The sequence below is a fragment of the Ursus americanus genome, chromosome 23, assembly GCF_024610735.1.
Source record: "Ursus americanus isolate L20-20 chromosome 23, mUrsAme1.1.p, whole genome shotgun sequence".
Lineage (NCBI taxonomy): Eukaryota > Metazoa > Chordata > Mammalia > Carnivora > Ursidae > Ursus > Ursus americanus.
In genome coordinates this window covers 21,964,531-21,991,901 of record NC_142149.1, presented here as the reverse complement: position 1 = coordinate 21,991,901, position 27,371 = coordinate 21,964,531, and the positions used below count along the sequence as shown (strand labels likewise).

At 56.8% G+C, this 27,371-nt stretch overlaps 1 protein-coding gene and 2 non-coding genes across 3 annotated transcripts in view; 2 read left to right on the top strand and 1 right to left on the bottom strand.

Annotated features, from left to right (window-relative positions):
• Positions 1-840: 840 nt before the first annotated feature.
• TRNAC-GCA (transfer RNA cysteine (anticodon GCA)) lies at positions 841-912 on the top strand. The gene has a single exon. It is a non-coding gene; the product is annotated as a tRNA-Cys (tRNA).
• A 1,691-nt stretch (positions 913-2,603) lies between these two features.
• On the bottom strand, positions 2,604-2,675 carry TRNAC-GCA (transfer RNA cysteine (anticodon GCA)). The gene has a single exon. It is a non-coding gene; the product is annotated as a tRNA-Cys (tRNA).
• Positions 2,676-3,390: 715 nt separating this feature from the next.
• The window catches only part of LASP1 (LIM and SH3 protein 1), a 38,227-nt gene continuing 14,246 nt past the window's right edge, over positions 3,391-27,371 (top strand). The window contains exons 1-3 of the mRNA XM_045777749.2: positions 3,391-3,617; positions 10,882-10,976; positions 20,289-20,373. Of these exons, the coding sequence (XP_045633705.1) occupies positions 3,549-3,617; positions 10,882-10,976; positions 20,289-20,373 (249 nt within the window). The 5' untranslated portion in view covers positions 3,391-3,548. The remainder of the gene's footprint in view (positions 3,618-10,881; positions 10,977-20,288; positions 20,374-27,371) is intronic.

Here is a 27,371-nt window from a genome sequence, read left to right as displayed (position 1 = left end):
CAAATATTGCAAAATTTCCTGCTTTTTAAAGGCTGAGTCATATTCCACTGTGTATATTCTCTCTGTCCATTCTTGAGCCCCTATACATCTTCCCCACAGCAGTGTGGGAGATGATTTCAAATCCCCGCTCAAAACCATCCAATGGCTGGTTTTTCATCCATTTGGAATAAAATCCAGATTCTTTACCTCGGATTACAAGGCCCTCAATGGCCCTGGCTACCTGTCCGGCTCTTTTGAATCGCCCTCCCCTTGTCCACCTCTCCAGGCACTCTGGCTCTAGGGACTTGGCGGGAGTCAGTCTACTACCTAGAATGCCTGCCCTCCTAGATAGCCAACTGTCCCTTTCATATCTTTCAGATGCGAACTTTCTGGTTTCTGGTTTGTGTTCACTAGATTTTAGACTCAGTGTGAGTGAGAACAGAAAGTATGTTCTGCGCCGAAGTAGAGTAGCTGCTCCATGAAAAGAGAGAGCGACTGCTAGAGACTATAGCGGGAATGTCTCCCCGTGGTGTCTTGTTAGCTGGTGTTTGTATTCTTTTTAGAGAGACCAGGGAAAAGGATTCCCTATCCAGTTTTGCCAAAGACTGTTTTCTAACTTCTTTGGGTAAAGAGATGGGTGGGGTTGGGGATAGAGAATGGAACCTATTTTGAAAAGGCAGTTTGGTACCTGACTTCACATGTTTTCAAAATGCCATGTCTTCAATTGGTATTTTAGTTCTGTTCCTCCTTCCTAGAAAATTCAGTGTCACCCAGCAAGGAGAAACTAACTGAACAAATAATGTTCAGGAGGAAAAATCTAGGATTGTGGTAAAGAGAATTTAGTAGACATCTGCCAGCAGAGGGGGTATAGCTCAGTGGTAGAGCATTTGACTGCAGATCAAGAGGTCCCCGGTTCAAATCCGGGTGCCCCCTTGGCTACTTTTCCATTTTTCACATTTGTTCAGGTATAACCCACCGTCTGTAGGTTCTGAATCCGAAACTCTTTGGAATCCCAGACTCTTTCACTTGGCTGCTTTCCCCCAGCAAGTTCTTGTTCCTTGTACCTGAGAAACAAAGAGGAACACCCCAGAGGTGAACAGTGATGATTACTCTGTCCAGTCTTAGGCTATACCCCAACTCTGGCAAGAAGCCCACTTGTGGGTAAAAAGAGGGCACCAAATTATTTTCATCTCTGAGACTATTTGAAATCTATTGGTTTAATGTTAATTATAGCTTTCTTTTTTGGGTAACAATGGAGTGCCCAGAGGGGGAGGCAATATCATTTAGCCTAGTTCATACTCTGACTGAGAAGACTAGGAGAACAGAATCCAAGTTTAGAAGGTTTATCTACGTGGTTGAGAAGTTGAAGACCCAGCACAGATAGAAGATAGGTCAAAAGTAGACGGCTTTCTCCTTTATATTAGCTCAAACGGAGGGCTTTGGCCTGATAAGAGTGCAGGTGGTCAGTCTGAGACCTGGTGTCCAGAAAAGGGGTGAAAAGCTGGCTATTCCTTCCTTGGGATTGGGCTTTGCACCCCGACAGCAGCTGGGCACAGTCTCCATGTCCAGGCTTTTGATGCCTCTTACAGTTATGAGAGCCATGGGGAAATATGCACTCGAGTATTCCCCAGGGGCTCCAAAGGATGACACAACCAGATTCCGGGTTTAAAATATCACAGCTGCCCCTGACCCAGGCAGCACGTCTCCCTTTCTCCTTTATTTTTCCTTTTTTTGGGCAAAATCTAGTCGAGGGGGATGCCCCTGCTGCTTTCACACAGTGTTTCCCCGTGGCCCAACAATGATAACTGTCAGTCAGGAAGCCAACACATATCTGTCCTACTTTCAGGTTGTGAAACTCAATTGTCTCCTATTACTAGTTAGTGGCTTTCAAAGTGTGGCCCCCTGACCACCAGCAGCAGCACCCAGGAACTGGTCACAAACGAAAATGCTTGAAGTTCCACGCCAGGCCTACAGAATCGGAAACTGGGGGCGTCTCAACAAGCTCTTCTGGCAAATTCTGATGCTCACTCAAGTTTGAGAGTCACTGCATCAGTATGTATCAGTTTGCCTCCGGATGTAACTTTATTTTTGTAAATGAAAATGAGCCTATGGGTGCGCATTCGCCATTTTAACATTCTCGAAGTGTTTTCGGTCTGCCTGTGTCATGAGCAATAGGGAAGGGTGAACACAGCAGGTCCATGACACCTTACTTAATAAAGAAAGTTGAAGTTGGGGAAAGGTTGTATTTGTGGGTTTCCCTCTCTTGACCATCCACCTCCCCATCGGAAACGGAAAGCCAAATTGGGGGAGTAATCTTGTCCTCTGACCCGGGCGCCTCGAACTGCCTGACACACTTGAGGCTGCTTGCAGCGACCACAGAAGTCCCTACGATTCTGGCGCGGATAATAGGGACCTGCAGCTTTTGAACTTGATTTGTGCGCGCACCCACTCCTCTTCCTTCTACTGGGTCCAAAGCAAAAATCGAAAGCTTTCTGCCAAGGTTGGAAAATGAGGAAGGCATTTATAAAAATTCGGCTTTCGTTTTTCTTTCAACCTAGGATCCGCTGTTCAATAGTAAATGCAATTTGATGAATGCTCGTCTCAGACTGAGAGAAAAACCACGAAGGGGGCACCCGGATTTGAACCAGGGACCTCTTGATCTGCAGTCAAATGCTCTACCACTGAGCTATACCCCCACGCGGCTGCTGCGTCCGGACATGGCTCTTTTGGGTGCTAAAACACTGCTACACTGAGGGTAGGGAGTAAGAGTAAGGGGAAAGGAATGAAGGAAGAAAGGGGGCCAAACGGAAAGCAGAAGGTGTCCGGACCCGGAGAACCCCGGGAAAGCTGCAAGACAGAGCGCGGGGAAGGAAGAACTAGCCGGGGCTACAAGGCGCCGTGTCCAGGCTCTAGGGACAGTTCCGCCCTACAAACGTGGGAAAGGATGTGGGGGAAGGGAGGCTAACTGAGGGGCGGGGCAGGGGCTTCCCGTTCCGTCCGCAGGTTCACGCCAGGTATCGACCGGCACAAAGGAAAGTCCCCGAATCTGGTGAATCCAATCCGGCGTTCAGGAGGGTTCCAGCCCCACCCTCGACGGGTACGAGGGGTTTGCCCGCTTCCCGCAGCCCGGGAGCCCCAGATGTGCAGCCAGACCGGGTCCGCGCCGCCTCCAGCGGAAGGGGTCCCTGGCGTCCGGGCGCGCTTCTCGTGGTCACCTTCTGCTGGAGAGCGCCCGGGTACCCGGTACCCTCGGAACGCACCTAGGCGTGCGCCCCGGTCCCCCCGCCCTCCCCGGAATCCGCCCCCGCGCAGCCCCACGTCGCCCGGGAAGCGCGCCGCTCGCGCGCGCCCCTGCCCGCGCCCGCGGCGCGTCCCCGCCCCGGTGCAGCCCCTCCTCCCCGCTGTGTTTATTAGGGGAAGGAGGGCGGAGGCGGAGGCCAGTTCCCTAGCTCCAGCCGCCGTCGCCGCTGCCTGTGTAGTGGCAGCCGCGGCCGCCTCCCGCCAGCTCGCTCCGGGGAAAGAGAACGCGCGCGAGCTCGGGCGTCCCCGCCCCAGCCCTTCCCGGAGCCATGAATCCCAACTGCGCCCGGTGCGGCAAGATCGTGTACCCCACGGAGAAGGTGAACTGTCTGGATAAGGTGAGCCCCGGGATCCGCAGGCGCGTCGTTGCAATCCCCGAGCAGTGCTCCGGATTAGGGGAGGAGAGAAGGGCCGGGTCTGTGCCGCCTCATCCCCGCGATCCCGGGAGGAGGGACGGAGGGCGGTGTCATGGGGTGTGGGGACAGACCCCAGTCTGGAAGCCGGGAGATCTGCGGCGCGGCAAGGAGTCCACGCGTGGCGGCAGCCACTACTGGAGAACAGTGGGCTCTGTGCCCTGGGGCTGGGAGGACGGAAGAGGAGTAGGGAGGCCAGGCCCCGGGGTGGGGGGGTGGGGGAAGGTTAGGGGTGCAGTCCCGCCCCCTAGGGCCGGGAGAGTGAGAGGAGACGGCCGCTCCCTCTCCCCGCCGAGCTGAGCGCCAAGTAGGCGGAAGCGCGGGGCGCTGGGGGAGGGGGCGGCGGGGGGGGGGCGGGGCAGAGGCTGGGGGGCCCAGCGAAACCGTCAGCTCTGCGCGCAAATGGCCGGACTTCAGGGCCTGGAGACCCGGGGCGGGGGCTATCAGCCGGCGAATGTTGCATCTGGTGAACTGGGCTTTGGATAAGGACCCAAGCCCCACTGCGAGACCCCTTTTTTTGGACGACCTGCACCCCCACCTCGGTGGTTCCGCGCTTAATGGACTAGCAGACCTCCTCCATAGCTTCCCAGCCCCCACCTCAAATTAGAAGCCAACTCCGGGGGCTGGGCCGCCCGGCCAGACCCGGGCGGGGTCGGGTGCTGGAGTAGGATGGGTGGGGGGTGCTTTGCAGAGATCTCCTGAAATTGTGCTCAGAGCCTGAGACGGGCTTGTAGAACAAAGAGCTAACTTTTCAAAGCAGGTTTCACCAATGGAGGGTGGGGTTGGCTGAGTTCAGGGGAAGCCAAGAAAAGGGGGAGGTGTTCGGGAGAGGGGAAGGTGGCCTTCTGGAAATTCACGGTCCCCTGGGGGCCCTTACGCGTCGTCTCCCCCCCCCCATCCATGCTGGACTTGTTCATCTGGTTGCTATTATACTTTTGGAGGGGGGCGAAGTGTAGAACTGGGTGTTTCCAGCAGTTCGGGGTAGGGTCCGGTCTTTTAAGCTCCCTCAGATCCTAAGGCGATGCGGCCCCTCTGCATCTTCTCCCCACTGGGGAGGAGAAGCCTCTGTGGTTTTGTCTCCTTCCTTGTCATGCCTTTCACCCACCTCCCAAAGCTGACTCCAGATCCAAATATCCCCTCCGACCCTGTCTGCACTGGTAGGGGTTGGGGGGTAGGGGATGGAAGAGGGGTGCATAGCCCTGGGGCCAACTTCATGGCGCACCTAGAGCCAGGTCTTGTTTGGGAAGGGATAGTTCATTGGGTACTTTTTGTCTCTTCCCTCCCGCTTGGGATTGGAGCTTCCTCAGTGATCTTTAGCCTCTAAGTCAGGGCAGTGGGATAGCGTTCTCAGGTCCTGAAATAGATTTGAACTTGCTTTTGGAGGAAGGAGATGTATGGGGCTGCTGCTGTTTCGTTGTCTCTCCTGGGCTTGGCTGGGCAGGAGGAGAGGAGGGCCCTATTGTGGGCACAAGCATTGGGGGTGCTGACCTTCCCAACGACCATGCTAGCTTCTGGGGGACAGTCCTTGAGCTTGGAGGCACTAGCAGAAGAACTTACTGTCCTCGCACACGGGGCTTTTTGCCTTTCCTCGATGGGAGGGATTTTGGCGTCTGCATCTTGCGTTTTGGCCTCTGCGTTCCATGTGCCCCGCCTTCTCCCCACTTATTCTCCATAGTCATGAACTGGGAAGAGGCTGCGGGCTCTTTCACTTTTAGAAGGCAGAAGCAATATAGGGTGGAGGGATTGCTAGGCCAGGAGTTGGGAGACTTGGTCCAGGTCTGCTCCCACCAGCTTTAGGCCTCAATATTCGCCATCTGTCCGATGGGTATGAATGATGTCATTTCCTTGGAGGTGGGGCAGCGTACTAAAGTGCCTGCCAAAGTGCCTGGAAGGGGATGTGGTATAGGCTGTGTCCTCCCTATCTTTCTGGGATACTCGGTCTAGCCCCACATCCAGCTCCCTTGTAAAGTCTTTTGGTGCTGTGTGCCAGAGGTAAGGGGTAGGGGGCCTGCAAGGTGCCTTCCGCAGGGGTTCTCTTGCCCTAGCCGGAAGAGGACATTCAGGTGGGGTTGCCCTGGGAAGTGGGAGTTGGTGATTCCTCCCTCTGTTTAGAGCTCTCCTTACAGGAGGTGGTCCTGGGGAGACCTCCCCCGGCCTCCACTGAGCAAAAGGCCTAGAATATTCAGGTGTCAAACCTATTCCTCCTAACCCTCTCCAGGCAGTAAGGACAGGCACTTGGACTTGGGACCTGGTGCCCAGAGGACCGAGACCCGGGAGGGGGGAACATTCAGTCTCATAGGTGCGGTTGCTAACCAGCTTCCCAAGGCCTCCCACGTACTGTAGGAGAGAGTCAAATTAGACTCATTTCACTACGATTTCCCTATGGTACAGAGCTCACGGTGTGACCCAGAGCACGCGCTACGTCCTTGCTGTTCGCTTTTTCTCCTCCCTGAGCCTTATCTCGCGAAGGCTCAGGTGGGTAAAGGCCGTGTCACCTCTCATGGCCACCCTGCCCCCAACCTGCAGCGCCCAGCCCAGCGTGCTGTGTACGCTGGATAAATACGTATTGCTGATGACGGCGTTTGAGGAGGGAGGTCAAGTGTGCTTCCCCAGAGGACTTCTGGGCTTAGAGTTAGGGGAGACATGGGGTGACCTCATCCGCTCTTTCATTCAACAAATATTTATTGAGCACTTGCTTTGTGCCTGGCTCTCCGAATGGCTGCGGCAGGGCCTTTGCGGAGGAAGGGAGTCTTGTGTCTCAGAACGTCCTCCACATTTGGAGAAGGGTGGAGTTTTGTCCCGGCCCCTGTTGGGGGAGCATTTGTATCTGGGGATCTGTACTGTCAAGAGTACTCTTCCCCTAGAAAGGGATAAAGAAAGGGGGGGTAATCAGAAGGGGGAATGAAACATGAGAGACTGTGGACTATGAGAAACAAACTGAGGGCTTCAGAGGGGAGGGGGGTGGGGGAATGGGATAGACCGGTGATGGGTAGTAAGGAGGGCACATATTGCATGGTGCACTGGGTGTTATACACAACTAATGGATCATCGAGCCTTACATTGAAAACTGGGGATGTACTGTATGGTGACTAACATAATATAATAAAAAATCATTATTAAAAAAAAAAAAAAGAAAAGCATTAAAAAAAAAAAAAAAGAGTACTCTTCCCCTGACTTACTTTCCCGGGCCCCTGAAAACAGGTGGAGACATTCGGGAAGGGTGGGGGATTGGTAGGCCGCTAGCTCCCCCCTCGTTGGGAGGGCTTTCTGCCTCTGGTGGTCTGAGCCACCCCCCCCAGGGGGGCAGCAAGGTAGAAGGCGGCTGGGCTAGAGGGGGGAGAGAGAGAGAGAGGACAAGTCCACGTAGCCATGGTGCCCCACTTTCCAGCCGAAGCTGAGCGCATCCCACGATCGCTTCGTGATCATCCGTTCACAGTAGCTACTACTGACGGCGACGTGAGTCTTCACAAAGCAGATGTGATTGCTCCCGTAAATCATGGACCCCATACATGGAGACTCAGACGGATCATGTGGCTCGTTCCCTGCTCCGCCGGAGCTGGAATTCAAATCTCAAGTTCTTTGTGCTCAGCTTTTCTGTCTGTTCCGTGTTTGCAAAAGGTCCTGTCTCCTTGTGTCCGTAGTGGTCCTGACCCTGGCCCGAGGAATGTTCTGGGCCTGGGCTCCTGTGTGGAGCTGGGGCACTAGGAATAATAGTCTCCCCCTGGAAAATTGGGGAGGTGCAGCCAAGGTCTGTGCCTTTAAGCCAGCAGCCCAGGTGGCCCGCTGAGCCAGGATGGTGACCCCCCGGCCTGGCCAGGGTACAGCTGGTGTTGCTCTTGGAGGAGGGAGGCACTGTAACCCTTGGCAACAGGAAGGGAGGGGAGGGCTTCAGCCTCCATCCCTGAGTCATGGCCACCCCAGGCAGCCTGGGCACAGAGGCACAGTGACCTGAGGTTTGCCATATCCCCCTCCCCGAGAGCTGTGAGCAGCCGCTTCCCCCACCTGCACAGTGATCCAGAGAGAGAGGCTGGCCCGAGCCTCGACCAAGTGTGGGGGATCCAGCTGATGCCCCATCAGCCCCCATTTGCCTTTCTGGGGAGTGGGCCTTCAATGGAGCTGTTGGCAGCTTTGGAGCTGCACGTGGGGAGCGTTGTGGGCACCGTTGGAGCCTGGAGATGGGCTGAGAAGCTTCTCGCTAGCCCCGGAGGTCTGGTTTTGGTGAGGAGGGAAACCGTGGACTTCTAGGCAGCAGGACGGGTTAGAGCGGCACGCCCAGAGGTGGACTTTGCTCCCTGAGGCTAGAGTCTCGGGAATGCATCTCTGAAATCTTACCTGAGGCCTCCAGGAAAGGGGGGGCGGACTCTTGCTCTGGGACAGGGCCTGTGGGGCAAAGGGAAGCAGACAGGTCATTGTGGGACTGTCCTGACTTACTTCCCTGTGTCCTTCGCCAGACCCGATGGAAACGGGGATGGGGTGTCCTTCATCTTGGGATCCCCTCGGGGTCCCCAGCCCAGGCTTGGCCCACAGGGGCTGTTGGGGGACTTGCCATCTTCTGCTCCCCCTTCCACTGCTCCCCCGCCCTTGTCCAGAGAGGACACGGTAGCCGGAGCTACTGGATTTTCTTTAACCTTGGAGCCCTCCTCTAGAGGGAGGAGGGAAGTGCCGGGAAGCAGCTCTCCGTGCTGGGCCGGGCGCCTGCATCTGGGTCATCTCGGCCCTCCCACGCCCCCTGCCCCGCACCTCTGGGAGACCACTCTGCAGACGCGGAGCGTGGGTCCAGTAGTGACGCTGAGGCAGTCAGTCCATTCTCCTTCCCGTTATCCTGCTTCTGAGCCCCGTGTCAGGGAGCAGGGGACTGCTGCCGCGCCCCCTTAATGTGCCCTGCCGAGAGCATGGTATCGCTGGGGGCTGAGGGGAGAAGAACTGCTGGTGGAAATGGGCACCTTCCCCTCCTGGAGGCTCCCCTTCTTCCAAAAGGCAGCTCGGAGGCTTCTTGTGGCACTCCTGTACCCCCAGCCTGGCGGGTATGCTCTGCCCCCCTTCCTGAGGGGTTCGGCTCCAGGGTGGGGACCTGGCCATCTCCCTCTTTCCCTGTGTCTCCCCCAAGTCGATGAGGAGGCAGCTTTGGAGGTCCCCAGCCCTAGGACGGTGCATATTCCTGCATATGTGTGTGTGAAAATGGGTCATGGTCCGGATTCCAGAGAATGTTTTTCCTGGCAGGCCCCTGAGGGGGTGGGGGGAGGTGGAGGCCCAGGCAGGGGCCTGTGCAGCTAGGCAGGCAGAGGCCAGCCGACTGGGTGGTGACAGGGCTGGGGCACTCTGCCAGCACCTCCCAGGCACTGGGGGAGAGCGAGGGGCTGTCACTGGGGGGGCCGATGGGGGGCAGGGACGACCCTGTTGTAGTTTTCTAGCCAGGTGGTGTGTGTGCTGGGGTTTTGTGCTGGGAGGAGTCTGGGCTGTGGGCTCTGGGATAGGCCCAGGTGGCGGTGAGGGCCAAGCTTACACCAGCCATCCGTTTGCTTCCAGACTTCCAGCTGGCCTTCTTCCCAAAAGAGTGGTTCTCCTGTCACTTCATTTACTAGTCTACCTTTGGCAAGTCTCCTTGATAGGGAAAGTACGCTATTAGAAGGCGGTTACCCCCAGATTAGCCCCTGGTCTCTGGTTGAGGTGGGCCAGGGTCGAGGAGGTGGTATCCCAGCCTCTCAGCCTCCTGTTTTCTGCCCCCTCCTCCCAAGTGTCCCAGCAGCGCCCCTTGGCTGGGCAACACTGACTCGGGGGAATTCCTTAAAGATTGGCTGAGAACCAGCTCTGTGCTGGGCACCTTCGGAAGTCTCCGCCTGGGCCCTTCCCTGGCTTCTGGCCTCCTCCTTTGAGGGCTCAGGAGTGTCTTCCTCTGACCGCTAGGAAATGGGGCAGAGACAGGCCAGCCAGGTCACCAGACAGCCCAGATTCTGGGGTCCTGGAAGCTGGACTCCGGGTCGGTGTTGATCCTGGGGCCTCTTCCTGGGCTGCCAGAGGGGCGATTTCTATATCTCTGGCATGGGTCTGCTGTTTCTCGGGATGCGGGTACTTCTGTTGCACCGGTCCCCCTTCCCTCCTGGTCTTTGACTCTGTTTCCCCCATTGCCCCGCCCCATGGTTTGGTCCGTGGGTTTTGCTGGAGTCTTACCTGCCGCTGATTCAAACATGCACTGTAGCTGTGGTTGGGCACAGTGGAGCCCCCCTGCTCCCCAGCACACACAAACCCCCACTGTGAGCTGCTGAGCCCCCTCGGCTGGGTTTGTACCTGTCACAGTGCCCAGCACCTAACATTCCAGTACTTCGAGGTGCCAGGAGGGGCCAAGTGCTGTGCTGAGTGCTTTACAACTGATTTCCTACTTAATCCTCATTATTATTACTATTTTCATTCTACAGATGTGGAAGTGGCTCAGAGGCATGGGCCCCGACCCAGGTCACACGGCTCATGGGGTGGAGCTTGGACGTCCACCGTGGGGCACACACCTCCAAGCCGGGCTCTGTAGGGCCTCAGAGGGAGAGCCACTGTGGGGGGCTCTCCTACCAGTTACCTGGCTGGGGCTGGGAGAAGGGCGAGGGAAGGGAGAAAGGGCATGGGTGTGGTGACCAGAGCTTGGGGCACCCACCCCCCACGGTGGTCACAGGCCCCCAGGAGGTGGGAGGTGAGAGCTGGAACAGCCCCGGGGTGGGGGGGTGCCCTGGAGTGGGAGTAGGCGCCCCAGGCTTCCGGCCCAGTGCACTGCCTGCCCAGTGCTTGGCGGCCGGGCCCTCCTCCGCTTCTAGACCTTGTCAAGGCTGAGAAGCTGCCCCTCCCAGTTCAGCAGCAGAGGCTTTTCAGCAACCCTGGTGCAGCTTTGCATAGGCAATGAGGCTTCTCCAGCTAGGGGTGGGGGGTGGGAGGGCAGTGGGGTGGGGAGGCAGCAGGAGTGGTCTGGGGGAGGTGGAACCCACCTTCTGGGGGCAGCTGACATTTTCCCCACTCACCGGCATGTCTGCCCCTCTCCCGCTCCTGATGCTCCGGCAGCGGATGCTGGGGATGGGGAAGGGGAGGCCAGCTGCTGGAGATGGCCAGGCTCGCCCAGGGTGATGCTGGGACGGAGCGCTCCTTCTTAGGGCCTGAGTCCCCCTGGCCCAAGTCCTGGTGTCTGATGGCTGTCCTCTGCCTCTGTCCCCAGTTCTGGCACAAAGCATGCTTTCACTGCGAGACCTGCAAGATGACACTCAACATGAAGAACTACAAGGGCTATGAGAAGACCCCCTACTGCAACGCGTGAGTCCTCCCTCCTCCCTCCTCCTCCCTCCTCCCTCCTCCCCCCTCCCTCCTCCCTCTTCCCTCCTCCTGTTCCAGGATGTTGCCCAGCACTTCCGCACAATACCTGACAAGTATTCATCACCTTTAGTCCTCACCCAGCCCCATGAAGTAGTGGCTGCTAGTAGGCCCATTTTACAGGGAGGGAAACTGAGGCTGGGCAAGGGCACAGACTCGCCCCAGAGGACATGGCTAGTGAGAGGCTGGTTCAGACCCAGTAAAGCAGGCGAACCCAGTAAACATGCTGCTCTCTGCCAGGCAAGCCTGTCCCCTCCACTGCGCCCTGTCTCGAGAGAGAGGGGCCCAGCGTGGCTCTGCAGGAGACAGTGCTCTGGTTTGCCTTCCCTCATTTCTCTCTCTTCTCTGCGCCCTGCCAGAGGGTCTGGGCCCTAGGCTTTGGGGGCTTCTGGCTCCAGCCCTTCCTGGTGTTCTGTCTCTTGAGAACTCGAGGCAACATGCAGGGGGTGCCTGGCCTGGGGGCAGATCTCTTCCCTCCCTGCCTGGTGAGGGACGTTATGGATTCCTTCTGTCTTTCCCAGTGGCATTGGGGGCGGGGGTGGGGTGGGGTGGGGTGGGGATGGGTTCTGTTCCCTCCACACTGGGACTTGTAGCCCGGCCTGCTGGCCTGCTGCGGGGAGGTAGGGAGAGGTGGGGTAGGACACCATCCAGAAGAACACCCCCTTTCCATGCTGGGCGGTTCCAGAGAATGCACCACATTCCAAAACCTTTGTTGACCTCCTATGTCGCAAGTGTAAACTCCAAGGGGCCCCCATGAGGACCTCACAGCCCCCCTGCCAGGTGAGGGCTTCAGAAGGTCAAGTCACTAAGTTAGTGGCAAAATAAAAATTCAGAAAAATCCAGGGTCTGACTTGAGTGCAGGCTTTTTCTCAGTCAGGAGGCTCTTTGCAGCTGAAGTTCACCAAGGAGGGCAACATTGGGACTTGGCTAAAAGGGCCGGTGGGGTGTAGGTGGGGCTTACACCCCTTTGAAAGACTGTCTCTCCCTTACGGCACCCCTGGGCCCCTCTTAACCCCAGTGCACCATCTCCCTGGGGCTTTGGACGCCCATCAGGCATAATTATTGCCTGCCAGGTGCTGAGAAAAAGAGATTTCTGACAAAAGTCTCAAGCCCAAAGAGCAGCTTGGACATGGTCCCTTCTGGGAGGGATGGGGGCACTGGGGCGGTTGCCCTGGGGGTAGAAGGAGGGTCACAGCTCTATCCTGGCTCCTCCTACAGCTGCCTCTGCCCTTCTGTTAGCTTCCACTGGATCCTCTTCCCCCGACCAACCCCTCCCACCCCCTCCCACCCCCCCAAGGGAAATGGGACATTCTTAGAATTCTTAAGGGCTCACACAAGCCCTGATTCTCTGCCACTTCCTCCCTCTGTTGGGGAGTGGGGTGGGGTTCAGTAAAGCCAGAGGCCAGGGGCAGTTTAACCCCTTTGTGGCTGGACCCCGTGAAGCTGGATTCTGGGCACCGAGGCTCCTTGTGGGGGCAGCTGCTGAGCCTTTGGCCCTCCGGGCAGAAGTGTGGCCACGCCTGGGCCTGGTGTGGGTGGCAGGGACTGATGCTTACTCAGACTCTGGTAGCCTAGAATTCAGTGAGCACTGGGAGTTGGCGAAAGAAGTCAGAGGCTTGTCCTTGTTTCCTCTGCATTCTCTTCGCCTAGTGCCAGAGTCCCAGCTTAGCTGTTCAGCCCTCTTCTGGAGAGGTTGCCACAAGTGGGGGTGGGGACTCCTGCAGGTGTTGGGGTCTCTGGGGGAGGCAGAAGATGAAGCAGCTCTTCCCAGATGCTGCTTCCCAGCTGCCCAGGCAGAGAGGTTCCTGTCTCTCCCCTGCCCCCCTCCCCAGCCAAAGAAGCAGGTAGGCCCCCCTACATTCCCCCAGCGTCTGCCTGGCCCAGTTGACCTTTGGCCCAGCTGGGATGTTACCTAGGAAGGACTCTGAATGACAGTGGAAGACTTGGTGGCCCAGCTGGGAGCGAGCAGAGTTGCAGATTGCCCGAGTCACTCACCCTCCCTCGGCAAACCTGACATCAGGAGTCCAGAAGAAGCCAGATGTAGTAGGCCTGGCCTGCAGGGAGTTCCCTCTGGACCTGTCTTGAGTTTCATATTCTCCGGGGTTACAAATTCCAACCCAGGGATGCTGGCCCCTAGACCAAAGAGGAGGAGCCCCTGTCACGTGCCAGGCCCTGTGCTGACGTCCCCTCTCGTTCCCTCCTGTTTTCCTTTCTGCCTCTGGCCCCATCCTCCAGTGGCATTCAGGTTCCTGAATCTTGGGGTTTCCCCAATCTTGGGGTGTAGCTGTGCCCCCCACTCACATCCTGGCCTTGGCTTATAGACCTCAGGCCTGGCTTCCTTCCTTCTTAGCAGTTACCTCCTGCTGAAGACCCAGAGGGGCCGGTGATCTCTCCCGGCACTTTGCCAGGGAGTTGGACCCCCTCGGTGGGTGAGGATGTGAGTTTGGTGTGCAGGGAGGCTTCTGTGGTGTGCCTATTTCTGGCCAGTCCCTGAGGCAGGATCTGGCAGGGGGGTGGTCAAGAGAGAAGAAGGCTGTCTCTCATTCCCCGGTGGCTTCTCAAGACTGAGATTTTAGAATGTTCTAGAAAGTGACTGTAAGCAGCAAAAAGGCCTCTTTTGTTTCTCTCCTTGCGCCGGACTTGTTTGGGGTTAGACAGCAGAGAGAACGCCAGCTAGAGCTCATAGCCAGCCTGTTGGGCGGTCATGGGCCCTCACAGACATGCCCTTAAACGAGCGCTTGGTGTGTATCCAGACACACACGCTTGGATGTGGGGCCAGGGAGACATGCCCAGGAGTCAGACTGAATGGGCAGCATGTGTGTTCACAGTCCCCAGGCACGGCCACCCAGGCATTCTGTGGCAAGGGAGAGGTGTGCCTTTCCGCTTTTGCACAATGGCTGGTGGTACAAGAACCACCGTCGAATTCTTTCGTGAAATTTCTAGGTAGGTGGGGTGAGCCTGCTTGCTCCCTTGGTTAGAGGACTATTTATGCCCTCGATTATTTGTTTTGTAAACTACATTTTGTGAAAGTGGGGCTGATGTGTCCACATGCACAAACCTGCCCCTTTGTCTCCATGCAAATAGTCTAGGCAGTGAAGGTCAGGGGTGAGGTGAGGGTGGGGAGGAATGGGCCTGTTCCCTCCCCCTTAGAGGCCAGGAGTCAATGGAGGCTGCACACCCCAGTTAGAGATTCAGGCCAGGGGGAACCAGCTTCTGGGGGTGTCAAGTGTGTGGGGGGATATGGGCTGGGGAAGGAAGGGGGGACACTCGGATGCACCTTCCCCCTCTTCACTGACTACAGAGTTCCAGATCCGTCCTTCAGTTTCCTTGAGCTGCGTGGTGAGGGGTGAGGAGAGAGGAGATGGTCTTGCTCCTTCCGTCAGGTCTCAGAGTGTGGGGTGGGGCCTATGCAGGTGGGATTGGGGGCTCAAAGTGTCTCTGGATTCTAGCAAACTGTCTCAAATCCCAGCTCCTCTTAGGGATGGGGCATTGGTGGGTAAATCCAGGACTGGGGCCTGGAGCTTTCCCACTTCCCCCTTTCCTGCCTCTGATTGGGAACAGTGGGATCAGATGTCCCAGGGAGCGGGTGTAGCACTGGGAGTGGGAGTGAGAGGGGCGTGTGAGCCATGTGTTTGGGATGGAGGAGGCGGGCTCAACAGGGCATCCACAGAGGCCAGATGCAGGCCCTCCCCTCCAACAGTCTGATCCCTAAAGCCTTACACTCAGAGATGTCGGGGCCTCAAGGAACCTCAGAGATCACTTCGTTTCCTAACACCCCATTTTAGATGAGGTCTCTTTCCCCTTAGAGATGAGGAAACTGAGGCCCAGTGTTTGCATGCCTTTACCCAACTTGGCAGAATCATTTCTCTTTACCCGCTGCCATTAGGGATGGGTACCAGCTTTGGTTTTTCATCTTGTCTCTAATGCCTGAGGGCTGATAAGTTCTTCTTCATGTCTGGCCTTGATCTTTCTGGTTGCTCATTTTTTTAAAATCTGGTCAAACAATGCTTCCTTGTTGCTTCCTATCCCCACCATTTCAGCCCCTCAGGCCTGGGGGACGGGTGAGAAACTGGGTTAGAATGGAGGCCCCCCCCCCCAACATGGGCAGTGTTCCCAGCAGGGGAATCAGCAGCTCCTTCCAGAGGCAGGATGTAGGGGCGATTTTTTTTTTCTTTTGGTAAAACCAAAGGCTCCTTGTTGCTTTTGTTGATGTATTTTTGTTCTTCCCTGAACAAAAAGCTGTGGTTTTTGCCGGGGTTCAAGGCTGGAAGGGACAAGGTTGCTTGTAGAAAAGGAGAGTTGGGCTTTCAGGAGCTCTGGTCTATTCTGGTTCTGGCTCTGCCTCTGGAATGCAGCTAAGGGCAGGGATGGGAGTGGGGCTGTGCCCTGTAAGCTGTCCCTGTCACCAGGGTGTCTGTGGCAGGAGCCTGGAGGCTTCTCAGCATCCTCCCTGTCCCCCTGGTCCTTCTGAACAGGAAGGTCACTCAGAGGTCCTTAGGGCAAACCCCTGAGAGACAGAGGACCCTTCTCCTGCGTCCATGCCGGTCATTATTTACGCTCTTGAGATACCTGCTTTAGAAAAGTTTTAAGGAGTAGGTGGCTTCTGACTGTCTGCCTGCCTTCTGAGCCCCCAGAGGGTTTCTCATAATGACCAAGCTTGGGAACTGGTTGGGGTTGGGAGATAAAAGTACTTTGTTCTCCACCCACCCCACCAAGCGCATCTTTCCCCAGAGCTCTGAGAGCTAGGGGTGGACCGAGGTCCCTCTGAGAGAGATGTCAGCCTGCCCCTAGATGGCCAGGCACTTGTGGGGAGGGCGAGTGCACTGTGCCAGGTCTTTGTCCTTGACACCGAGCGTCAGTTTCTTTATCTGTAAAATGGGCACAATGATAATACTTGCCTTTTCTAACCCAAAGCCTTGTGGCAGATTTCAGGAGAGAATGGGCACAGGATACAGTCTATCAGGAAGTCACTTGGTGTGCCTGTAAATTCTCCCGGAGGCCTCGGCTGCTGCCAGCCGCTGCCTGATGGCCCTGCCTGTGCCCCCTGTTCTTGCCGTCATGGCTGCTACATCCCTTCCCCGCCATGCTTCCTGTCCTAGTGGACTTGGACTGTCTCTGTGCCTGTCTCTTCCCCAGAGCAGCTGATACTGCAGTCGGAAGTGGGGAGGGGCATCAGTAGAGGGCCCACTGCTGGGAGTGATGAGCAAGGGGCGGGTGCAGCCTGGCCCACGGAAGGGACAAAGAGCGGCTGTACTCCTGGGGCGCCTGGGTGGCTCAGTCCTTAAGTGTCTGCCTTTGGCCCAGGGCGTGATCTCGGAGTCCTGGGATCGAGCCCCTCTTCGGACTCCTTGCTCTGCTGGGAGCCTGCTTCTTCCTCTCCCACTTCCCCTGCTTGTGTTCCCTCTCTCGCTGGCTGTCTGTCTCTCTGTCAAATAAATAAAATCTTAAAAAAAAAAAAAAAAAAAAAAGAGCAGCTGTGCTCTACGCCCAGCTCCAGGCAGGTTTGGGACACCCAGTTCTTCCCACCGTGACCCAGGCTGTTGGGCTGGGGTCCCAGCAGGCTCACTAGCTGGGGTGGTAACCCCTTGTCTGGGCCTCAGCGCCCGGGGTACCCACACCTCCATTCTTCCCGAGCTGAGGGTACTGGGTGGGGAGAGCATCGGCCTGAGGACTGAGAAGGAGGGTGAAGGTAGAACTCCCAGCAATTGTCTCTGGAAGGAGGTCACATCAGTTGCAGCAGTCGTGTTGGTGGGGGAAGGGCACAGCACCTACGCTCGTGCGTCCTCTCTCCTGAAACACGCCTGTGGCACCTGTCTTCCTCACTGACACTGTCTACAGGGATCCCGCATTCACAGCCTCTTGGTTTTGCCCTCCTGGGCTCCTCTGCGGCTGAGGACACGGCGGCTGTCTGCGCCGCTCCCCCCACCCCCACAGACTGTGTCTGCCTGCTCTTCCGCTCTCCTGCCTGGAGCGGAGGATGGGGTTGCTATGGGAACCTGAAGCGGAGTGAGCAGGGGAGGGAGAGGCAGGCTTGTCTCGCCGGAGCCGAGCTGGAGCCGGGCTGCAGGGAGGGGACAGGTTTGACCCAGCAGCACGAATAGCTGGTCCGCCTGCCTTCCTCTGGTCTAGGGTTGGGGTCCAGGTGGCGGGCTAAGAGATCGAAGGTTCTGGTGCCCCTCTTTCATCTAGTTAATCTGAGGCAGGATTAAAATCTCCCCCCTCTTCCCCCTTCCCACCAGATAAAGCTGCGTGAACATCTAGGCTGGTCTCCCCTTCCCTTCTGATGGGATTGGTGTTTGGGCCGTGGGGAGCTGAGATCTGGGGGTCATGGTGGCCCCAAAGAGAAGGTGAAACACCCGACAGTCCCATCCAAGGGCACTTGCTGCATGTTGGGGGGGGTCTCCCGATACCTTCCTGATGCAGCGGTAGAGACGTGTGACCGTGGCCTGCAGCGCGCTGCGGGGCGTGGACCAGCTGGTCCCATGGCCGTGGCCGGGAGGCGCGCATCGCCGCGGAGGGCCCATGGCTATTCCACGTGTGTGGGGAACAACGCGGTGTGGGTCCATTGTAGGAGCCTCAGAAGTGTGGGGTGGGGGCTCGTGTCAGCTGCCCGCAGAACGGGCACTCCATTTTCAGCTCGTGCATTCAGGCAAGATGCGAAAGCCCAGGTTGGCCTGCCAGCCTTCCCCAGCAAATGCTAAGCAGCGCATTCTCCCAGGACGTCTTCCCCTGAGTCCCCCTGCTTCAGGACCTCCCCTCCCCTCCTCTGCCACAGGAGTCTCTACTTACCTATGCTCTCCTCACCACACCCCCTCCAGCCCGTGACACCTTCGGAAGGGCCCTGATTTGGTGGGACGGTCTTCTCTGAAGCCTGCCCTCCCAGGACCTCAGGGCCAACCAGTTCTGCTAGAGATCTTAACTTGGATCCCTCCTGCCCTTCTCTTTCTAATCTCCAGAAACAGACTCCCAGGGAACCCTCCCTTTTTCTGGAACTGCGGAGGAATTTTGAATGGAGCACCTCAGCTGTGGGTGGCCCTCGCTTCCTGCAGCGGGGCCAAGCCTGGGGCCTGGACCCTGTAGCCTTAGCCCCACATTCGTCCCCAGGTCATTTCTGTTGCCAGCTGTAGGCACCTGTGTTTACTTTTCTGTCCTCTGCCTCCCTTCCTCTGGGCTGAGCTGGGAGGCAGGACCCAGGTGGGGCAGCAAAGGCTGGGGGAGGGGCACAGTCCAGGACAGTGAAACCAGCCCAGAAGGAAAAAGGATTTGCTAAAGTCCCCCAGCGAGTCAGTGCCAGGGCCAGAGCCCAACACTGTCCATTCTAGCCACCCCTCCCCTACCTTGGTTTAGTGCTGCAAACCCCAAGTCCTACCCTTCACAAGTGGTGGCTGGGGAGGGGGAAGTCACATGTTCACAGATGGCTCTGGATCGGGCTGGTGCCCGCAAGAACCTCCCAGCTTTGGTGAGCGCACAGTAGGAGGGCAGCTCATTTCTGGCTCTAGGGCCTGTTGGCCAGGCCAGCCGGGATGGAACGTGCCTGGAAGGAGGCACTCCATCTCTTAACCTGACGACAGCCTGTGACTCGGGAATCGGCAGGTGGTCACGGTTGTGGTGAGGTGTGGTCACCCAGGGCTGCAAATGGCCAGACCTCAGCTCCTGCTCAGAGAAGCCACTCGCCAGCCCCTGGAATATTCGGAGCCCATGTGGACCTGCAACCATTTCGCATTCCAGCACATTCCCACAAACCAGTAGCTCAGGGCTGCCTCTCCTCTAGCTGGTTTGCTGGGGGCCTTTGGGATGACCCCATGGGACGTAGAAGACTCGGGTTCTAGTCTTGGCCCAGCTTCAGTGCCTAGTGGGACATTCATTTATCCAACACATGTTTATTGAACACCAGGTACTGTTCTAAGGAGTTTGGGATAAAGCAAATGGACAAAAGAGACCAAAAACCCCTCACCTCATGGAGAAGTAGAGAGAGGACAAGAAACCAATGTGATAGATAAGTTAATTATGAACTCAGCTAAGTGCTAAGTGCCTGGCACCATGACAACGTCTCCCCCTCTGGGAAATGAGGGGACATGACCGCATGATCCTGGAGGTCCCTGTGGGCTTCGTTCCGAGGGCTGCCCTGGCTCCTGCTACCTCCAGGCCGGCCCTCTTTCTGGGGAACAGCCTCCTCGTCTGACCTGTGTCTGGAGATGGGAGGGTTTGGTTCAGGATGCCGGGCCCTGGGGAGATGGGGTGCAAATTTAGATGCCACGACTTACTGGCCCTGTGCCTTGGCCACATTGTTTAACCTGTCCGAGCCTCAGTCCTCCCTTCTGTCAAAGCAGGAAGATAGGGCGTTTGTAGGGATTTGATGAACTAAGACGCTGGGCAAACATCAGCCTTTGTTAGAGTGTTACCTGTCACTTGAGGGCCTCAAGCTGATTTTCTGATGTCAAGCTGATCTTTCACCTAACTTCCAGTTAAGTTAGACCTTGTCAGCCCTTTGAAACACCACTCTGGATGTGTGAATTTTCTCTCTCAACACCTCCTCCAGGAAGACCCCCCCCCCCATATGCATGTCCCATTCCCCTTTACTACTTTTTTTTTTTCTTAAGTTTTTATTTTAATCACCAGGTGCTCATCGCGACAAGTGCACTCTTTAGTCCCCATCACCTTTTCACCCCTTGGTAACCTCACCCCTCACCCACCTCCCCCTTGGTAACCATCAGTTTGTTCTCTAGAGTTAAAAATCTGTTTCTTGGTCTGTCTGTCTCTTTTTTTCCCTTTGCTTGTCCGTTTTGTTTCCATTCCCCTTTACTTCTGTCTCCGCATCCCTCCTGCCCTTCCGCTGCTGGGTTTGGGCTCCATTTCTGCCTTGAGCTGAGAGCTTTGTTCTGGCCCGTGCCCATTTTCTTTCTTCCCAGTCTGGTGGGGCTGGCCTGGGTGGCCCAGGCCTCTCAACCCCCCCCTGCATTCTAAGGCATGGGCTGTCTCCAAACAAGGGTCATCTGAAACCCTCAGACACTGTCCCCAGGGCCTCCCGTTGACTCAGGGCAGTTCTCCATGGCGGGCCAGCCCCTGGCCCTGGCCAAGTCTGAGACATGCTTGCCTCCCCTCAGCCAAGGCTGCTGCACATCGCGGTCCTGCTCCTGGGCAGGGCAGGGGCTGCCCATGGATAAGAGGAAGTTTCCAGGAGAGTCAGGCCTGTGAGAAGCCCAGAGGTTCCCACCCCTTTCCGAGTGACCTCCACTCTTTTTTTCCATCCCGCAGACACTACCCCAAGCAGTCCTTCACCATGGTGGCTGACACCCCGGAAAACCTCCGCCTCAAGCAACAGAGCGAGCTCCAGAGTCAGGTGAGGGGGCGGGGCGGCCCTGTGGCCTGGCAGGGAGGGAGGGCTGTTGTAAGCCCTGGATTTGGCAAGGGCTCCTTCCCCCTCCCCCCTGTGGTTACTCAGTGAGGCCAAGGTGCTGAAATCCTGGCACTGGCCTTGTCTCCCTGCCCCCACCCACCCCTGTGCCTGGTTACTTCATATTTCCTGACGTTATCAAAGGAGTGGAGGAAGTGGGTTCGAGAGGTATGGGTATCTGATTCTGCTCCAGGAATTTCTTGCGGGGCCTCTGAAGCCCACCTCCAGGAAGCTGTTCCCTTCTCTCCACTCACACCCACCCTCAAAGGAGGGGACGCACCTCTCCAAGCTCATGCCAGTCTGAAGTCAGTCCACCCTTTATGGCCATGGCACCGCAGCTCCTCCACCCCTCAGAGGGCAGGCTGCCAAGGGGGCCTCGCCCTGGGGGCCTGTCCTGCCTTTGTCTCCTTGGGCCTGATTTTCTGGAGCTCTTGCTTTTCGGGGGGAGTGGTGTATGCGAGGAGATGGGTTCCTGCCCCAGGCAGGGCTCGGTCCTTAGGGGACAGTGAGGAACAAGCAAAGAATCCAGAGCCCTGAGCCCCGAACAGGTCACTCTGCCTGGAGGTCTGGGAGGGCTTCTGGGACCAGCCTGGCCTGGCCTGGGGGTGTGGTAGGGGGCGGGGCTTCTGCCAAGACCCCTTGAGGGACTTAGCCGCGTGGGCAGGGTGGCCAGGGCCGGGAAAATGTTGCCAGGCCACAGAGGGGGAATCTCTCTTGATCCCTCTGGAGTGGGGTTCCTGCTGTCTGATGTGAACATGACCTCCTTGGGTCCCTGTCTCCCAGGAGGTCCCGTGAAGAAGAACCAGCCCTGGGCTCTCTAGGGTTTTACGTGTCCTCTCATGGACGACTCCTGGCAGCTGTGAGGAGGGTGCTGTTTTCCCCGTGGTGCCGATGAGGAAACAGGCCCAGAGACGTGACGGGACTTGCTAAGATCACGTGGGGTAGCAGCAGGGGCAGGAACACTGGTAACTGCTCTCGTCTTGAGCGCCTGAGGCCCTGGGCATCTAGGTGCCCTCGGTTCTCACGAGCCTGTGCAGTTGGCAGGATCGCTCCCGCTTGAAGGAGGAGGGAGGGGATACTGCTGACTTTGAAGGGCGGCTTGTCTAATTCCGAGACTTGTGTTCTTTCCAGTTTGCCACCCAGCTCCCTCAGGAGAACTTATCTCCACCTTGATAATCAACACGGTAGTTCCTGGTGCTGGTGAGAACTTTTATAGCTTAGCGAATGCTCTTAGTTACTTGGCCTCATGCACTCTTGACCCCGCTCTGGGGCCCGTCAGATGAGGGAACTGAGGCTTTGCCTGTGGGCACGCATGGTGAGCGAAGTTCCAAGATCAGGACTCTGGTTTTTCCACTCCCAAACAGTGACCTTGCCTGTGTACAGCCCCGGTGAGGACTCCTGGGTGTCCCACAGCAGCCGGCAGCGAGTAGGGGAAGCTGGAGTTTCCCTCTGTGGCAGCTCACAGCTGCCAGCCTGGATGCTGACCCTGCCTGGCCTGAAACCCGCGGTTAGGGGGAGCCAGCATGAGGAGGGCAGGGTGGTCCCACTGGCAGGGAGAGGGGCTGAGGCAGCTCTGGGGGGCCCCGGCCTGGTCTGCATGGCGAAGATTTTGGCCAGACCCTAGGCAGCTGCTGACTACTGCCCAGGACCCCCCATCCTGGAGAGGGCCCCCTGCAGCCGGGAGATGGGGGGGCTTCGAGGGGTGTGCGGGCCGCAGCATCCGGGGCGACCTGTACTCACCCCACAGCTTGAGAGGGGCAGTCAGAACCCCGAGTGGTGGGGGCCCCATCCAGGGGACCGGGAAGAAGAGGTGTGGGGAGGGTACGTGAGGTCGTTGGAAAGGTGCAGCTCCCAGAGGTCAGTCTGCACACTCCGGCAGAGGCAGGGGCAGACACACACACACTCACACACACCCCCACACCCCTACTCTCAGGAGGAGAAATTCAAACCCTGTTAATTCCCTTAGCTTTTGTCAGCGCACAAAAGAGCGGTTGTAGCCCTTTCTGCCCCTGGAACCAGATCCCTGAGGGGCGGGGTCTGCGGGAGGAAATGGGGCCTCACCTCCGCTCCCTGTGGGCCCCGGGGCTGGCCTGCTGCTCGCCTCCCGGGCTCCCGGTCCCCAGCCCCTGTCTCAGGCAGTCCTTCTCCATTAGGTCCTCACCGAGGGCCAGGCCCTGACCTCATCGAATCCTTACAACCGCCCGATGAAGGAGAGATTTTTTAGTCCCCATTCTACAGATGGGACACAGGTTTAGAGGGGCCATGCCACTTGCCCAGAGCCCAGTGACAGAGGCAGAGTTCAAGCCCTTTGCTCTTGCAAGTTCCATAGCCTGATGTGGCCGGCAGCCAGCCTTACGCTCTCAACCCACGGGATGCACAGTTACCAAATGTGGGGGGGTGGGGAGGGTGTGTGCGTGCGTGCGTGTTGGAATGCAGATTCCTAGGCCCCAACCCAGGGGCTTCTGGTTAGCAATTGTGGGCAGTGCCCAGGAATCTGCATTTTGACTGCCTGGTGGTTCTCATGAGCCTTTTGGACTGACTTTGAGAGACTTAGAGCGGGGCTTTGGCGGGGGGGGCCAGCAGGAAGCTGGGTGGGACTGACCTGAGCTCACCTTGCTTCTGCTCTGAGGCGTGGCGGGGCCCCTCATGGAGTCAGGGCTCTGCACCGAGGGCATGGCTCTAACCTACAGTTGGGCTCCTGGGGCCTGGCAGCTGGGGTAGGCAGAGGGTGGAGTCCAGGGCGCTGCCTTCTCTGCAAGCCTGGGTCTGTCTTCCTTCTACGTCGCCCCCAGCTCTGTGGTCTGAGCCTGGTCGCTCTCCTCTCATAGCTTTTTTCCTCCCTGGTAAAATGGGGACAGCAAAGCCCAGTTGCCTAGAGGTTGGGGGCTGGGCTGATGGCACTGAGGTTTGGAAGGGCTGAGTGGGCCTGGCCGGGGGTGGTGACAGGTTCTGGTTCCTGTGGCTGCTGTGGGGGCAGGGCCGGCTAGCGCTGCCTTGTGGCTGGCGGGAAGGGAAGTGGGAGCCTCCTCGGCCTACCGTGCCCCACCCCACCAGGGTGTCACTTGGTCTCTTTCCAGGGCCCCTTCCTGGCCTGCATGCGTGTGTCTCAGCCCTCTTCTGTCTCTGGAAACTGCCAGTGCTATTTCAACTTTATTTGTTTTCCTGTGTCTAGATGGGTTCCCAAAGTGGTACTTTGGGTGTCTGGGACACCTGGAGCCTCCCCTGCGGGGGAGGTAACCACAGAACTGACCAGAAATGACCCTCTGGGTGGTCCTGCCCAGGCCTGGCTGAGGCAGGGAACCGGAGGCTGGGGCCCAGCTGCACCCTGTTCCCGCGGCAGCTCTCCCTCCCCCGGCCCCAGGTTGAGGAGAAGCAACATCTTTGTGGGAGGGGGGTGGCACTGAGCTGGGGGGGGTGTGGCCCCCGGAACCCAGGCAGAAGTGCAAGGAGAATGCTTCTTTCGTTCTGTCCCCCCTGTCACACCCCGTGACACTGTGCGATCCCAGGCACAGGACAGTGTGGTCTGTCCCCAGCACTGCAGGCAGCATGCTTGGTGTCCCTCGGACCTAAGCCGGCTGAAGGTCAGATCCTGGATCTGCCTTCGCTAGCTGTGTGACCTTGGGCGAGATAGTTCACCTTCCTGAGCCTCAGTGCCTTTATCTGTAAAATGGGGGTTACCTTTCTCGAAAGGTGGTTGTGAGGATATAAATGTATTATGTCGTATATATAACATCCCATGTTATAGAGGATATTAGTAGTTATTAGGCGTTTAGAACAGTTCCTGGCGTAGAGTCAGCACTCAATAAATGTTCACTATTAACTATTCTCTTGGAAAGGAGAGGAAACGGAGCTTGGGCACAGTGAAGCTGGGGAACAGACACGGTGACCTTTTGACGATTGCTTCCAGCGCTGACGTTTTCATTCGCTCTCCTCCCCATCTGTGTCTGTCTAATTTTCAAGCCGATTTCTTTTTTGTTAGAAGGGGGTAAGTTACATAGTATGTGGGCTCAGCACATATCAGGCGCAGAGTAAGTGGAAATGGTTGGTATTGTATTTTTTTTTTTTTCAAAAAACAATTTTTTTTTGTTTTTGTTTTGTTTCATACTGGTTTACTTAGAAAAATTTTTTTAAAGTCTTGATCTTTCCTCTTACGTTAGGTCAGCAAAGCAGTGACCTTCTAAATTATGCTGTCTGATATTTTGTGTCTATTCGATTCACTCATCATTCACGCCACAGACACTTGTACCTCCTTCGCTGGGATAAATAATGAACAAGATAGACCCAGGGAGTTATTAATAAACGTGTAGAGAAAGTAGAGCCTCGTGGGCAGTGTTCGTGGGGTGGGAGGAGCCTCGGGCATCGGACCTGGCGCTCCCGTGGCATAATTTTCAGGCTGGAGTTCCAGGCAGCTCCCAGGCATGGAGTCCTCCGCCCCCCCGTGCAGAGTTGGACCCTGCCCCTGCCCACAACTGGGTTGAATGACCTTGGGCGGTTCCCTTCCCTCCGAGACCGCCGTCATACCCTGCTGAGCCCTCCCAGGCGAGGGCAAACACTCCTGCTTGGGTGACAAGAGCACCCTGAGCAAGGGGCTCTAGACAGGGCCCTCTCCACCCTCCTTTCTCTCTTCTTTTCACCTCTGCCACCCACTCCAGCACCGAAAGGCCTCTCAGACAAGCTTCCTCACCTTGACTCTTCATAGTTACGGCCTGCAGGTACTCCAGAGCTGGGTAGGTTTGTAGACATCAGCTGGCCAGCCCCCCACTCAGGGGATCCAGAGAGGGGGACTGACTTGCCTAGTGACACACAGCAAAGAGGTGCTGAGCCCAGACCCCCCTCGTCCCTTCTCAGTCCCTGTTCCACCCCAGCCCCGCCCTCTCTGGCTGCCGGTGCCAGGAGTGAAATGAATTCTCCTTCCCCAGCAGGGAGGGAGAGGCAGTTCCTGAGCCTGGGAACTAGCTGATGTCATTGTAGTGTCGCCATGGCAATTATTCCCCTGGATTAGGGGCCTGACCCTTGCAAGGCCAGGAAGTGGAGGAAAGAGTGGGGGTCTGGCACTCGTTCAGCACTTTATTGTTGACAGAGCACTTCCGCACTTGCCCTCATCAGCAGGTGTTGAGCCCTGCCTTGCTTCAGGATGCTCCGTGATGCATTTGCTGTGTTCGAGCCACTGTCTGTAGTTCGCGCCATTGACTGGAATGGGTGGTACTATACCCATTTTACAGATTGGAAATGGAGGCTAGAGAGGTGAAGTCATTTGCCCAAGATCACTTGGCATGTGGGAGACTGAGCACGTGTTAAGACCAGCTCCCTCTGGCTCTTTGCCCATGCTTGGCGATGGGAAGCCCCCTCCCCATATTTTAACTGATTCCCATGACAACCCTTTTACAGATGGGGAAATCGAGGCCAGAGGCCTTGGATTTGGGACTTCTGCATCGGGACCTACATTTTTTTCTGACTCTAATGCCTTCCTTTCCCCGATGCCCCTTTACCAAGGTCTGCCTGCGCCCAGCACTAAAGGTCTCCATGCTGTTCCAGGGCTTTCTGGAAGAGCTGATGCTGGGGGCAGTCCTGGGACCTTGGGGTGGGTCATACAAGGGTGGGCCCTTGTATTTACTGTACTTACTGCATTAACTTCCAGTTTGATGGGAACTAGCACATCCAGGCCTTTGTTTTCAGTCTGGATCAGAATGAAGGACCTTCTTTAAATGAATGAATGAATGAATGAATGAATGAATGAATGAATGAATGCAGTCTGGATCAGAATGAAGGAGCTTCTTTAAATGAATGAATGAACGAACGAACAAACAAACAAGTTTCTGAAATCTTTTAGATTCTAGAACACGATGGGTGGGTAAGCTGGGCCCCAGAGGGTGAACAAGGACCTCTGACCCCTGGGCGATGTGCAGTGGAACTGACAGGGTTGGCCACGGATGCATATGTGGGTGTTGTCGGTAGGGTCAGGGTGCAGCTGAGCCCTGTGGCCAGGTGACTCCTGTCTCCACGCCTGCGAGCTGCCTGGCCATCCCGTCCTGGAAACTCCCAAGGCCCCGGGCCTCATGTCCTGGGCTGACCTGCTTCTGAGTGCAGCACCGCTCCCCCAGAGGAAATCTAGGCAGCTGGTGGGGCTGGAACAGCTGGCTGCTGAGTGCGTCGGTGAAGTCTCTGGAAACCAGGGAACAGTTCTCTGTCCCATGGGCATTTCTAGCCTCCATTCCGTTCTTTAAAACCCCCAGGGGAGAACGAGATATTTTTCGTATTTCATTCCATTAGGGTTCGGGAAGTCCTTTCTTATGTCTGACTTGAGTCCCTCTGGTACTTGAGTTTCCGTGAATTTCTCAGGAGAGGAGGGCCGTGGTGGAGCGTAGGGTTCTTCCCTGGAGCTTGGAACCCTGTTCTGAAGTCCTGTCTGTGCCCCTGCCGATGTTATCCCCTCATGTGGCATTGACCTTAGAAGTGGGCCTGGCAGGCTCCAGGAAGCCGCCGGGCCTGTCAAAGGCTCATTGATGGAGTCCTTCCGAGTGGCTGTCTCACCGCCCTCCTTTCTGGGTGCCAGCTTTGTCCCTTGGCACAGCCTTCACTCAGCTGGGCGCTTAAAGACTCCTCCGGGTTCTTGGTGGGTCGGGCCACATCCTGGCTAGGGTGAGGGCTGGGGCAGCCTTTGGAGCTCTGGAAAGAACCTTCTTCCTGTAGCTTTCATGCAGGATAGGTCCGCAGTGAAGTCAGGAGTCGGGGAGATGAGAATTTGCACCCTGCTGGCTCTGGACATTTATTCCCGAGCTGTATGACGTTGGCAGGGGGCTTTGCCTCTCTCTGGCTCTGTTTCTTTATCTGCAAAATGGAGCTAAGAATAGAATACAGTAAGACTTAAATGAGATAATTCATGTAAAGCCCTTGGCGCTCAGAATGCGCTGCATACGTCTCCATGGGTTATTGTTAGTAGTCGA